Source organism: Mus caroli, chromosome 19 (assembly GCF_900094665.2).
Source record: "Mus caroli chromosome 19, CAROLI_EIJ_v1.1, whole genome shotgun sequence".
Lineage (NCBI taxonomy): Eukaryota > Metazoa > Chordata > Mammalia > Rodentia > Muridae > Mus > Mus caroli.
In genome coordinates, this window is record NC_034588.1 from 6,001,777 (window position 1) to 6,016,693 (window position 14,917).

General features: G+C 45.2%; 2 protein-coding genes across 5 annotated transcripts in view; one reads left to right on the plus strand and one right to left on the minus strand.

The window, feature by feature from the left end:
* The first annotated feature begins 1,363 nt into the window (after positions 1 to 1,363).
* Positions 1,364 to 4,391, plus strand: Zbtb3 (zinc finger and BTB domain containing 3). 2 transcript variants are annotated; one of them, XM_029472354.1, is made up of 2 exons: positions 1,364 to 1,560; positions 1,811 to 4,391. In XM_029472354.1, the coding sequence occupies exon 2, from the start codon at positions 1,862 to 1,864 to the stop codon at positions 3,416 to 3,418; it is 1,557 nt and encodes a 518-aa protein (XP_029328214.1). In that variant the 5' UTR covers positions 1,364 to 1,560; positions 1,811 to 1,861; the 3' UTR covers positions 3,419 to 4,391. The 2 variants fall into 2 exon arrangements, with proteins under 2 accessions (XP_029328214.1, XP_021007921.1); XM_021152262.2 differs by having other exon boundaries at positions 1,364 to 1,523.
* Positions 4,392 to 10,423: 6,032 nt separating this feature from the next.
* Ttc9c (tetratricopeptide repeat domain 9C) overlaps positions 10,424 to 14,917 on the minus strand; it is a 9,728-nt gene continuing 5,234 nt past the window's right edge. For 2 of the 3 annotated variants that reach the window (XM_029472586.1, XM_021152118.2), the window contains exons 3-4: positions 14,026 to 14,208; positions 10,424 to 11,034 (exon numbers count right to left, since the gene is read on the minus strand). In XM_029472586.1, coding sequence (XP_029328446.1) covers positions 10,940 to 11,034; positions 14,026 to 14,208 — 278 coding nt within the window. In that variant the 3' untranslated portion in view covers positions 10,424 to 10,939. The remainder of the gene's footprint in view (positions 11,035 to 14,025; positions 14,209 to 14,917) is intronic. The other variant, XM_021152117.2, reaches the window with a different exon arrangement.

The window sequence follows — 14,917 nt, forward strand, 5'->3', positions numbered from 1 at the left end:
ACCAGCCCAGAGATGGTCCCACCCATAAGGGGCCTTTCCCCCTTGATCACTAATTGAGAAAATGCCTTACAGTTGGATCTCATGGAGGCATTTCCTCACCTGAAGCTCCTTTCTCTGTGATAACTCCACAGATGTGTCAAGTTGACACAAAACTAGCCAGTACAATAGTAGACATGCATAACCACACGTGTATTATGGGACCAAACAGGAGGCAAAGTACCACCCTCCTCAGGACTTTAGCTGGGTCTGCAGGCAGAAGACCACCTCAGCTGTGGTCGCTCACTGTCAACTTTCCCTTATAGGATGAGGGGCTGTGGAGGGTCATGAGACCCTCACTTGAGTATCCAGTCACTTCTCTCAACCAGTTCCCTAATTGCACATGACCCCAGAACCTCCGGGGCTGGGTATATATATATATATATATATATATATATATATATATAATTTTATAGGTAGAGAATGACTAAGGGAGGGAGCTCCATCTAGATGGCTACAGGAACATTATGATGGGTACACACTTCAGCCAGGGACTTCTGAAGTGGCTCACCCACACTCCTGTAAGTAACCCCTCACCTAGGCTCTGTAAGAAAGGGTAATAAAGTCTCAGGGGCCCAAGGGTGAACTTTAGTGGCATAGTACCTTGGTTTAGGACCTTACAGAAGAGTTTTTTGTTTTGTTTTGTTTTCTCTACTTATTGACCTTACATCTCGATAGCAGCCCACCTCAGGGAAGAAATTTTAACAACACAGCTATCCTTAGACTCTGTCCCATTCCTGTCCTTACTAGGACTCGTCTACAGAACAGTCCATCATCTTCATAAACTTACAGGTAGTTACTAACACCACTACTGAGCCTGAACTAGTGGCGCATCCTGTAATTTTCGAGGACCAGATCTGCAAGAGTGAACTGCACTTTTGGGAGGTGTGGCTTACTGCCCACTGTTTCGGCAGAGCTTGGTTTAGACGTGGGCCTACAGGCTATATCACACCATTTTGTTATATTTATCCTTCTAGGTCGTCCGCAGCAGAAACAGGCTGTATACTCCCTTATACGCTGCGCCGGTGCCAACCTTGCCCCACCCAGGCGGGTAATTTCCCTACGGGAAACAGGTGAAGAAGTTCAGCCAATCCTGAGGTCTCTGAGGGAAAGAAGGCGGGATGAGGATGAAAAGTTTAGGACAGGAGCAACAACCAATAGTGAGCCTCGACGCCTGAGCAATGGCAGGGATTGCCCATTTGGAGAAGCCGGTTACCGATGGGCGGGGCAGCTCACAGTGAGCCAATCCACAACAAGAGAGGGCAAGCTTGAGCCAATTAAGATAGCGGAGGTGGGAAGGGGCGGAGCTCTCCTAGTAGCTGCTAGGTCGTGGGTGAGGGCTCAGCTTTCTCTGCTAGTTCCTACGTTGGGATTCCTTAGTCTTGGAGTGCGAAAGGGAAAAGCGCAGGAAGTTCCGGGACTGGGGCGTGAAGGCATCACCCGGGAAAGCTTGGGCGCAAAAGACAGTCCTAGTTGGAGGACTCACTGTAAGGCACCGGCTGAAAATCGAGGAAGCACAGGCTGGTTAGGAGGCGGGACTTCCGGGGGCAGGGCTTTTTTCGAATAGGGGCGGGGACGATTCCTAAGGGTAGGCTCAGGGGGCGGAGCCAACAGGTCTTTGGGTGGGATAGTGGAAAAAGAAGGGCAGTTAACTGAAACATGGTTGGGGGTGGGGGACAGCATGTCGCCAGAGGCCTTGGGTGGCCAGCTCTATTTAAGGGCTGATGTGGAGGTTGCTATGGAAGTTATCTAACTTACTGTCTTTTCTTCCCAGGGAGCCAGTGGTAGGGAACTCTCTTGGGCACCCTTCCCTCCTTGAGGTGCTATGGAGTTCCCAGAACACAGTCAGCAGCTGCTTCAGAGCCTGCGGGAGCAACGGTCCCAGGGTTTCCTTTGTGACTGCACTGTGATGGTTGGTAGTACCCAGTTCTTGGCCCATCGGGCTGTGTTGGCCTCCTGCAGCCCATTCTTTCAGCTTTTCTACAAGGAGCGGGAATTGGACAAGAGGGATCTGGTGTGTATTCACAATGAGATTGTCACGGCCCCAGCCTTTGGGTTGCTTTTGGACTTTATGTATGCTGGCCAGCTGGCCCTTAGGGGAGATACTCCTCTAGAAGATGTGTTGGCAGCCGCCAGCTACTTGCACATGAATGACATTGTTAAGGTTTGTAAGCAACGATTGCAGGCCCGAGCTCTGGCAGAGGCAGACAGTACCAAGAAGGAAGAGGAAACCAATCCTGCTAGTCTGGAGTTTTTGTCGGGCAGTTCTCGAGGCCCACAGCCTTTACTGGCATCTGTTGAACCGTCAGCCCGCTGGAGCAAAGAGGAATGGAAGGGTCCAGCCACTCCCTTACCCACTGCTCATCCTGCAGATGAGCCACCGGTGTCTGGGGGGGCAGACACTACACAACCAAGCATGGAGGTTGACTCATCACATCTTCGGGCACCTCCTCCACCAGTGGCTGATGTCTCCGTCTCTCTTGCCAGCCCAAGTAGCTCTACAGAGACCATTCCTGTAAACTACTTCTCTTCTGGCCTCCCAGGAGTTTCGGTGGAGCCCTTGACTCCTCTTGATGTGGTTCCTGAGAGTCTGAGGGTGGTGGAACCAAGGGATACTGGAGGACCATTGCAAGGCTTCTATCCCCCAGCTCCAGCCCCACCCCCAGCGCCAGCCCCAGTTCTGTCCCAGGCTCCAGCTCCAGTTGAAGCTGAACTGGTCCAGGTAAAAGTAGAAGCTATTGTGATCTCTGATGAGGAGGCTGACTTGTCAGAGGAACAGACCCACGGATCAGAAGGGCTGTTCCCACCTGGAGGAGCAGTGTATGGGGGACAGCCCTCACAGGCAGAGGCTTTTGAGGAGCCAGGGGCAACAGGACTAGAGGAGGTGGGGCCAAGTGACCACTTCCTGCCTCCGGAATCTCATCTACCATACCATCTGCTGCCAGGTCCAGGGCAGTATCATCGAGGGCTGGTAACCTCACCCCTGCCTGCACCAGCAGCCCTGCATGAACCACTCTACCCTCCTCCTGAGTATGAAGCAGCCCAAGGGAGCTTTGGGAATTTTACAGAGGATGTTCCCACCTGCAAGACTTGTGGAAAGACCTTCTCATGTTCTTATACACTAAGGCGACATGCCACAGTGCACACACGTGAGCGGCCCTATGAGTGCCGCTATTGCCTACGAAGCTACACACAGTCAGGGGACCTCTACCGCCACATCCGCAAGGCTCACAATGAGGACCTGGCCAAACGCAGCAAACCAGATCCAGAGGCTAGCACCATTCTAGGGGCGCAGTCCCTCTCTGGCTCCCAAACGACAGAGAGACATAGCAGTGGTGGTGGAGGTCCACCCAAAGAATTTGTACTTGGTCCTAAAAATTAACATTTGGGGAGCATGAACTGATGCCAGGCCTGCTCTTACCATTGTTAGATGGCTACAGAGAAGGCTGGAAGCATCTCATCACTCCGGGGTGGCAGAATGAAGGTTCTTCCGAAGCCGAAGCTGTCTACCCTTTTCTTTGCCCAGCCAGATAAACAGGATGTCATAGGGCAGAGCAGGTCAGCCAGTTCTCCAAGGGCACTGAGAATTTTCCTGAGGTATAACTGCTCATTCCACATTCTGGAACATAAAACTAGCACTGAAATTATCCCTTTGAACTGGTGTTGGCTGGTTTCTTCCACATGTTTACATGACTTCATGTCTGCCCTCTAGTTCTTTTATCTGACACCTATATTGGGTAAGCTTGTGGGTCTAATTGCTCATGAGGCAAAAAGTGAGACAGGGAGAGGGTGGCATAGACTTAGAGAAAAAGTACAAAGAGAGAATCTTAGACATGGATTGCTGTAGTTGTACTTGTGTTCTGGGCTGGATTGGCCACTTCACATGCTTCATCTTTTGACAACTTCATGGGGGTATTAGGCCCACCTCCCTTTCAGGAAACTTGAGACTTGGGCCTCATTCATTTGTTCAGGGTCATAGAGCTGGTAATGGAGAAAACTAGGATTTGAACTTGGCTTGTGACTCCAGACAATATGCTTGTTATTGTGGTCCATAGCAAACGTTCAAGGCAGGTAGAAGTTGGTTTCTTTTTTTGAGACAGGGTTTCTCTGTATGACAGTGTTGGCTGTCCTGAAATTCACTCTGTAGACGAGGCGAGATTTCAGAGATAAGCCTGCTGTCTCCCCAGTGCTGGGATCAAATGCGTGCACCAGCACCAACTGGCCTTTTTTTTTTTTTTTCTTTTTATGATTTATTTATTTACCAGGTGTAGTGGTAAATTACACAGGGCTGCTACACAGAAACCCCATCTCAAAAAAACCAAGAGAAAAGATTTACTAGCAGGGCAGTGGTAGACAGTTTGCTTTTAATCTCAGTATTGGGAGGTAGAGGCAGGTGGATCTCTGAGGACAGCCTAGTCTACAAGATCAGGATACCTAGGGCTACACACCCTATCTCAAATAAAATAAAATAAAATAAAATAAAAATGTATTCTTATTTTGTTTTTTCGAGAAAGAGTTTCTGTGTGTAGCCCTGGCTGTCCTGGAAGTTGGAACTGTAGACCAGGCTGGTCTTGAACTCACAATGATCCACCTGCCTCTGCCAGCTTGTATTCTTATTTTATGTGTGTGGGGTTTTGGCTGCATGTTGGTCTGTGTGCCACATGCATGCCTGTTATCTGAGGCCAGAAGAGGGCATGGAATCCTCTGGACCTGGGGTTATGGATGGTTGTTAACTACCATGCAGATGCTGAGGATTGAACCTGGGTCCTCTTGAAGAACTGTGTGTGTGTGTGTGTGTGTGTGTGTGTGTGTGTGTGTAGGGACTGGGATCAGAACTTCTCCAGCCCCAGAAGTAGTTTTGTCCTCTTGAAGAACTGTGTGTGTGTGTGTGTAGGGACTGGGATCAGAACTTCTCCAGCCCCAGAAGTAGTTTTCTAATTCTTTTGAGTGAATGGTTTTGTTCTCTGACCTTGTCACCTCTGCTTTGTACCTAGAAAGGTCTTTGGTTGGCTATTATGACGACAGACACTGTTGTCAACAAAGTGTCATGTATTGATAACTAGAAATTTTTGCCTATTTGTGAATTTGAATTGAGGTCTCTGAAGATAAGAAACTGTTGAGAGAAAACAATATACCCTGTGGGGAGATACTTTTTTTTTTTAGATTATGTATTTATTATATGTAAGTACACTGTATGTCTTCAGACATTCCAGAAGAGGGAGTCAGATCTTGTTAGGGATGGTTGTGAGCCACCATGTGGTTGCTGGGATTTGAACTCAGGACCTTTGGAAGAGCAGTTGGGTGCTCTTACCTGCTGAGCCATCTCACCAGCCCCTGAGGAGGGACTTTTACAGGAGCTAAGAAAACCCATGACAGATGCTTGAGAAGGCAAAAGCAGGAAAGGAAACCCCATGGGGATCTTACAGTCATCTAATCTTAGACTTTTACTTCTAATGTGTGGGGCTGGAGACTGATTGCTTACCTAACCTGAGACCTTAGGTTTGTTCCCTAGTATTCCAAAAAAGAAAGTAAAAGTCTAACAGCAGCAGCCTAAAAAGCATAAAGAACTCAGTAAAGCATTGGCAATAGAGTGAGAAAAACCAAAGCCTAGAGTCTGTGAAGCGCTGAGGTGGGATGAGGGGAAACAGCTCAAAGTAAATGGAGCAGCTTTGCAGTTTGTGAAGGCAGAGCTGTAACAGAGTAGCCAGTGCCCTACAGACATCCTCTCCTGCACGAGGACCTAATGAAAATCAAACAGGAAGGGGAACTGAAAAAGGTCAAACTAAAACAAGCGTTTGCACTCAGAACTACTGAGCTACTGCTGTTTTGAGATAGGAGGAAACTGAGTTGAACAGCAACGGTTTGGTCAAAGAAAGCTCCCTATGGGAAGCAAGAGGTTTTTGGGTTTTGTTGTTGTTTCGCTGCTGAGAAAATTCTAAAGCTGAATACAAGTACAATGGCAGCCGCTCCTGTAGTCCTATCTACTTGGCAGTTGGAGGCAGCAAAAAGGGAGGACCCCATCTTCCCCAGAATGAAAAGTGAATTGTATACCAGTCACTCCTTTTCCTCCCTGCCTTCTGGTTTTGGAGACAAGGTTTCTTGTAGACCTGTCGGCCCTGAACTTGGTAAGTAGCTGAGGATTACCTTGTCCTCCTTCCTGATCCACTTGCCTTTAACACCATGTAGATGCTGAGGTTTCTGGTAGTATAGGCATATATTTACTATGCCTGCCTCCTTGGTCTTTTGAGAGGGTCTTGCAATGTAGACCAGGTTAGCCTTCTGCCTTAGCCTTGTCAGTACTGTGATTCCAGGATATACAACCAAGCCCAGCTCACATTCCTTACATTAACTATCTTCCAATTTTATTTATGCAAATGTATTACTGCCTTAATTCCTCCCAAGACAGGGCAAAATATAAATAGTAAAAGTTATTCTCAGCTGCCACCAGGTAGTGATGGCGGCACACACCTTTGATTCCAGCACTTGGGAGGCTGAGGCAGGTGGATTTCTGAGTTCGAGGCCAGCCTGGTCTACAAAGTGAGTCCAGGATAGCCAGGGCTATACAGAGAAACCCTGTCTCAGGAAAAAAAAAAAATCAGCTGCCTTCAAAAGGGCTAGTTTTATAGTTACTGATTTCTCACTTAAAAGGTAGAGGGTGGGGTTAAAAATAATATGTTGTCTTTAGAACATCAGTTCCTCAAAGTAAAGAACAATGTCCTTTTGGATGTAGTTTCTCTAGACAATCTGAGTAATAGGCACTACTGGGCTAGTCAGGCCTTTGGCCAATACTTAACTGAAAAGTCAGAGGGCCAGAGTATAACTTAGTGGGAAAGTACTTGCCTAACATTCATAAAGCCCTAGCACAGAGGAGAAAGAAAAAGAATCCATGAATAAGTAAATGAACCTCCATTTTTAAAGGCAGGTGAATGGAACGTGCCAGGAGTTCTAGTTACTTGGCAGGTTCAGGCAGAAGACTCATTTGAGCTCAATAGATGGGGCTAGCCTGGGCAACTTAGGAAGAACCAGTGTGTGAAGATAGCTAATAGGGCTGGAGAGATGGCTCAGCAGATAAAAGCACTGACTGCTCTTCCATAGGACCCATTTTCAATTCCCAGCACCCACGTGGCAGCTTACAATTAACTCTGAGATCTGACACCATCACATACTGACATACAAGCTGACAAAACACTAATGTACATAAAAAAAGATAGCTGGTATGCTTGCTCATGCTTATAATCCTAGCACCTAGGGGGCCAACACAGGAGGACTGCCGTGAGATCCAGTGCAGGCAACGCTACAGGAACATTAAAAACTGAAAATTCTTAAAATAATTTTTGGGCAGTGCTAGGCAAGTGCTCTACTGCAAAGCTAACACATAACAACCCTCACATGGACTAACCACTAACACAGGTAAGATGTAAATAGAACTTGAGGCCAAACTATGACGGGTGGGTCTCAAAATGCCCTCATGTGTGTCCTTTCACATGCACCACAAAGACTACCTCTTCACTTAGAACCTTCAAATCTTGTTGGAAATGCTTAAAGCCTGGTAAAGCTGGAGCCTGTCCCCTCCACAGACTACTGAACTTATATTTAGGGATCCTCTGAGGCTGATTGACAATGTGGGCTCATCAGACCTCTTCAAGCCCTAGGTCAGGCTTGGTTTCATTTTTCTGTGACTTACTGAGTCTGCTGGGCGCTGAGCTGCAGAATAAGTCTGACACTGCCAGGAAGGCTGAGAAATTATCAGTGAAATACATTTCTAAGATGCATTTGTGAATATCAGTTTTATTTTTCCTCATTGATGTAATAGACAGCTTCCTTTAACATCAAATTTTCACACAACAGCCAGGAAGCAAAACCAGCTCTGAAGAAGTGAAACATGCAAGATGACAATGATTTTAATTCTTTTTCAAAGCATGGGAAATGGGCCATTCAGGGGCAGCCACAGCATAGGAACTACAGCAACTACATTTTACAGCGGGACACAGAGATTGGACCTAATTGACTCCAATTAGACAAGTGGATATTTATAATTGAGAGGTAGTGGTGAGATTTATACTGGAAAATTACTGAGTAGAAACTTAAAAAGGGTTTCTAACTTAATGTGACAGGACTCACTATGACAAAATTTTGCCAAACCAGTATAGGGATTTTATCCATCTGAGTTTTTTTTTTTTTTTTTTTTTTTTTGGTTTTTCGAGACAGGGTTTCTCTGTGTAGCCCTGGCTGTCCTGGAACTCACTTTGTNTTTTTGGTTTTTCGAGACAGGGTTTCTCTGTGTAGCCCTGGCTGTCCTGGAACTCACTTTGTAGACCAGGCTGGCTTCGAACTCAGAAATCCGCCTGCCTCTGCCTCCCGAGTGCTGGGATTAAAGGCGTGCGCCACCACGCCCTGCTCCATCTGAGTTTTTAAGACATGATTTTGTTAGGTAGCCCTGGCTAGTCTGGAATTCAGTATATAGCCAGACTGGCCTTATAGCAATCCTTCTGCCTCAGCACTCGAGTGTTGAAATCTCAGACATATGCTAACTTTAGCAGTTTAAGAAGTCTGCAAGAGGGCTGGTGAGATGGCTCAGTGGGTAAGAGCACCCGACTGCTCTTCCGAAGGTTAGGAGTTCAAATCCCAGCAACCACATGGTGGCTCACAACCATCCGTAATGAGATCTGGCTCCCCCTTCTGGAGTGTCTGAGGACAGTAATAGTGTACTTACAAATACATAAATAATAAATAAATCTTAAAAAAAGAAAAAGAAGTTTGCAAGATAAAATATTCTACTTTACTTAGTTCTGTCCTTGGATTTTTTTAGGTTTGGTAGAAAAGCTTTTGTTGTACCTTGTTGGATAGATTATTTAAATTATGGGGAGGAACAAAGAAGCACAGAGTATTAGGAGAGTTTTAGGTATTATTATATAGCTAGTTGGTCCCACCCTAAGAAACATTTGGTTTTTGATTATATAATGGCTAGAGACACATGCTTATTATCTCTGCTTTAAAGGTGGAGGCCTACTACATGGTCTTAGCTACTAATTGTCAGCCATGACATAAAGAGGGTCCAGGGTAAACAGAATGACAGACCAGCCACCAGTAGCTGAATGCCACAGAGGCAAGGCAAGGCAAGGCAAGGCAACCCTCGGTTTGCACCCATGAGTAACACGGGTTCTATCAGGTGCCTCCAACACAGTAAGCAATGAACTCCTTCCCTTGTACTGTCTCTGCTCTGTAAGGTCCTGAGCACCTGCAAGACACAGTGACAGCTGAAAAGGAAACAGGTTCGGTCATGATTTATTATGGTACACTTTTTTTTTTTAAAGGTTTATTTATTATATGTAAGTACACTGTTGCTGTCTTCAGACACTCCAGAAGAGGGAGTCAGATCTCATTAGGGATGGTTATGAGCCACCAAGTGGTTGCTGAATTTGAACTCAGGACTTTTGGAAGAGCAGTCAGTGCTCTTAACCGCTGGGCCATCTCTCCAGCCCCTACGGTACACTTTCAAGAAGACAAAAGTAATGCCTTTCAGAAAAGTGAACACACTTTAGAAATATATCTATTAAATATTCAGACATGGACAGCCAAAGCTACGCAAAGAAACTTTCTGAAATACAAAACCAAATTCTGTGGGACTAGCTGTGTAGCTTGATAACAGGGTGCTTGCCTCGCATGTGCAAGGTGGGTTTAAGCTCCCACACCATACATACACACACACACCCAGAGAAAGTGCACCAGCATTTGGGTTCCTTCTTGGCACAAGGTCAGAGAGAAGGTAAAAACAGGGTTTCATGTATCCCAGGCATTCACTCCAGAAGTTTTTAAAAAAGACTAAATTAATGGCAAATAAGTTGTACTTTGTCAGTGATCTGAGTGCAAGCAATAGCAAGGACTAGAAATTACCAGGAGGGAACAAACCAAACCAAAAACCAGAAAGGGGAATTAAACCCAAGGTTTTCCCACAGAGCTTTTATCTCCTCCAGCCCTTTAATTCTGAGACAAGATCTGGCTGGCCTTGAATTCGTGATTGTCATGGTTTAGACTCTTAAGTGCTGGGATTGCAGGCATGTACCACCAGGTCTGCCTAGAAAGAAGATACTTTTATGGAGGAAAATAATCTGAATGTGTCTGAAATATTAAAGGAGTATAAGAAATTAATTTAAATTACAGTTTGATTCATTTCTTGGTATTTCGTTGGTTGGTTTTGTAGCACTGGGGAATTGAACCCAGGGCCTTTATTCGTGCCAGGTGAACAATCTACCACTGAGCCACAGCCTTAGCCCTAAAATCATTCATTTCAATTTTTTTTTTTTTTCTTTTTGGTTTTTCAAGACAGGGTTTTTCTGTGTAGCCCTGGCTGTCCTGGAACTCACTCTGTAGCCCAGACTAGCCTCAAACTCAGAAATCCGCCTGCCTCTGCCTCCCCCAAGTGCTGGGATTAAAAGTGTGCGCCACCACACCCAGCTAATTTCAAATCTTTAATGTAAATATACTTGGGCTCAATTTATAATTAAAAGAAAAAAAAATCCCACTAGGCAAAACAAAAGCATCTGAAGATACTACAGGAGATCCCTTTCTGCCTGTCCTTACTCTCTCACCCTTCACCGGCCCTCTCCTCTGTGTCTGAGAACATTTAATAACACCCCACTAAATCTATGCCACAAATACAGTTGATTCCACCCACAGTCGATGAATGTTCTCAGATTGTAAGCCATACAAATACACTAGGGAACAGACAATAAAAGATGCAGATGGTCTACGGAGCAAAGAGCTTGTGCAGAACAGGAAACAATGGAAATCCACCTGGGTCAGAGGTAAAGGGTGAACTCCTTTTGCTGAGTGAGGCTCAGATTCCCCAATGGGCCTTTGCTTGTCCACTTGAGTTCAAGTTGAGAAATGTCTCTTTTCTTCATTAACCAAACATGCCCAGGTACAGCTGTTTCTCCTTCCTATGGTAGCTGCTGAGTTCTGACTGCGTCAACTGGAGGTACCGCCGAACATTGGCATCTTCAAAGACAATAGAGGTTTACAGACAGACCATAATGACACAAATGGACCACAGAGCATTGTTAACACTCCTAGTTATTTTAGTTCTCCAAACTCTGAATGTATCACAACTATTCCATATAATAGTAAATTCTATTTTTAATGCCACTATGAGTTATTATTATTAAGAGACTCTGTAGCCCTGGCTGACTTTGAATTTGATCTATATCTGAAAATGGCCTTGAACACCCGATTCTTTTGCTTCTACCACCAAAACCAGCTTAAAATTAAACAAGGGGCTGGAGAGATGGCAGAGGCAGGTGCATGCTTTTAATCACAGCACTCAGAAGGCAGAGGCAGGCAGATCTCTGTAAGTTTGAAGTCCACCTGGTCTACAGAGGGAGTTCCAGGACAGCCAGGGAAATCCTGTCTGGGTATCTGGGGATGGACAAAACTGTAGTCAGCTGTATCACCCAGACTAATCTTGAACTTACAGGCTCTCCTCGTAAGTCAAGAAATAAAAACAAATGGCACCAGGCATGGTGGCACACGCCTTTAATCCCATCACTCAGGAGGCAGAGGCAGGCAGATTTCTGAGTTCCAGGCCAGCCTGGTCTACAAAGTGAATTCTAGGACAGCCAGGGCTACACAGAGAAACCCTGTCTCGAAAAACCATAAAAACAAACAAACAAAAAATGGCTTTTATTCCTTCATTAGCTTGTAGTGGCTTTAACACTCATCTAATTTAGAGAAATTTTATTACACTGTTATGTTTGGAGTTCCTCTGCTTCTAGCTTCCAGCAGTGGCTTTAAGAATGAAAAAAGGAGGGCTGGAGATGGCTCAGCAGTTAAGAGCCCCGCTGCTCTTCCCAAGGTCCTGAGTTCAATTCCCAGCAACCACATGGTGACTCAGAACCATCTATAAGGGGAACTGATGTCCTCTTCTGGTGTGTTGGAAGAGAGCAATGGTGTACTTATAAACATAAAATAAATCTTTAAAAAAAAAAAAAAAAAAGAACGAAAAAAGGAAAGCACCAGACTTGGTGGCCTTAAGCTCAGCACAGAGGAGGCAGAGGCAATTGGACCCGAGTTTGAGGTAAACTTGGTCTACACAGTGAATTTTAGAACAGCTAGGAAAAAGAAGAGAGACCCTGTCAAAAAAATAAAATGGGGGGCAAAGAGAACAACACCATATTCAGTGTTAAACCAACAATACAGAAATGATATAGAAATGAACCTGCCATCTGCTTCAGTGTGCTTTCTGTACTGAAAACTGAGTGCCAAATCTGAAATTCTCCCAGTTAGTAGCTTATTTTTCTAAGTCACACCTGGAGTTACCTGAGCTCAATGATAAAATACTATGTAGAGCAAAAGGCCAGCTCCTGTCTGGAGAGTAGGCTGAACAGCGATGATCAAGTTCATTTACAGGGATCCATTAACACTCTTTTCTATAAAGGGTAGGAGCTTTAAAATAAAACTCCTAAATGGGTATAGTGGTACATATCTGTTAAACTAGCACTTGGGAAGTAGAGGAGAAGATCAGAAGTTCAAGGCCAGCCTGTGCTACAAACTGAGCTTGAGGTGAGCCTGAGTTACAGGAGATCCTGTCTCCACACACACACACACACACACACACACACACACACACACACACACAGAACAAAAAGAAACAAAAAAGTTCCTAAAATCTCCATTATGGTAGCGCTCAATTATAATGCCAGTATTCAGATGGCCAAGTTCAATCCAGCTTGATCTCTAGTGAAATTCTGTCCCACAAAACTCCAAAGTAAATAAATTAGTTAATTTAACTAAAAGGACGTGGGTGCAGTACCTGGTAGGTGTTAATGTCCCGAGTATAGTTCCCAGCGGCAAAACAGAAAAGGGGTAGGGTGGTAGTAGATATTTTACATATACAGAATAAACTGGTTGGGATGTCACAGGGGTAGAGTATTTGCAGGGTAGGCACAAGGCCCTACATTTGATCTATAACACAGCAAAATCAACAGAAACAGGCTTGTATATATAAACCATTGGTCTATAGAGCTGATACAGGGAATATTAACGCATATGCCTGTTTAAGCATAAATATTCCTAAGGACATAGACAGGACTAATAGTTGCTTTCCTGTGGAAACAAGAGCACAGGAGTATACTGAGTGAGGCGGTAAACTCCTGTAAAGCTAGCACTCCTCAGGGAGGCTGGCACTAGGGATGCTGCTGCAGGCTAGCCTGGGCAATGAAGGGAGAACCCTGTCTCAAAAGAACAAAATCATGGACTAACAAAATGTCTCAGTAGGTAAAGGCATTTGCTGCCAGCCAGGCTGACAAGCAGAACCCACACAGTGGAAAGAGAGAAGCAGTTCCTACAAGCCATCCTCTGGCTGCCACACTCCAACCCCCACCTCACACCAAAGAAGTAAAAACCAAAAAACCTCAAAAATCCCACAAAAGTCCTGTCTCTGCCTCCCAAATGCTAAGATTAGAGTCATGTGTGACCATGCCTGGCCCAGTATAATTTTAAAATAATATGAAGTTTAATATATATATATATACACATACACACACACACACACACACACACACACACACACACACACATATATATATAGTCCAGCCATATTCAGACTCCCTATGTAACTAACAGACACTTATCCTCTTGCCTCTGCTTCCCAAGTGCTGGGACCACAGGCATGCACACCACTACATATGCTTTTTATGCAGTGCTGAGGATTGAAATCAGAGCTTTGTGCATGCCTACCAACTAACACACACACACACACACACACCCACCCCTATCCATCCCTACCCCTTCTTTTTCTTTAAGAAGTATTTTTCTGTTGCTTTGTAATAGCTGTACATAATAATGCAAATGGTGCATATAGTTCAATACATGATGTATACAGTGTGCCATGTCAATTACACAGCAATTAGCACTACCGTCCTCATCACTCATCACTTCTTTGTACTGACAATTTTATATATGCTCATCTCTTTAATGTTCCTACTCACTTACCTTTAGGTTGCCTATTGACAGCAGCAAGCAGGTGGTGTCGAGCCTGGTCATAGTCTTGCAGGTGGAAGGCGGCTACTCCAGCCCGATACAAGGCCTTGGCATTATCGGGTTGTCGTTCTAGGACTTTCTGACTGTATTCCCTCACTCGTTCATAGTTCACTGGCTCCATCTGGAGGAGACAGGCTAGTGGACCAAGTTAAAGGGAAAAGGAGGAGGGCTTATTATACACGAGAGATTCCTGCTCAGCTCACGGCATTCATTTATTCAACTAAAGCTCAAGTGTCTCTATGGCCATACCCTCATCTAGGAACTAGAGATACACACGTTGTGGCTGGCCAGTGGCTCAGTGGGTAAAGCGTGTAGCTCCCAAGGCTCATGACTTGCACTTGATTCCCAGGGAAGAGAAGACTCACACAACTTTCTTTTCACACTCACAACCTGTGTGTGTATCACGTCATGCTTGAGTATATGTGCATACACAATAAATACATCAAGTTTATTTCATTTGTGTGTGTGTGTAAATGTGGATCATATGCATGTAGGAGCCCAAAGTGGTCATGACGGGCATCAGGTCCTGGAACTGGAGTTACAGATGACTATATGAGCAGCTATGTGAGTGGCTGCTGAACCACACCCAAGTGCTCTGCAACAGCAGTAAGTACTTTTTAACCAGTAGGCCATCACTGCAGTCCCCATACTTTATTTTTTTATTTAAAACTCTAACATGGCACAATGGTGCATATCTGTAATCCCAACTCTTGGGAAGTAGAGGCAGGAGGATTAAGAACCCAAGGTCGAGCCGGGCGTGGTGGCGCACGCCTTTAATCCCAGCACTCGGGAGGCAGAGGCAGGCGGATTTCTGAGTTCGAGGCCAGCCTGGTCTACAAAGTGA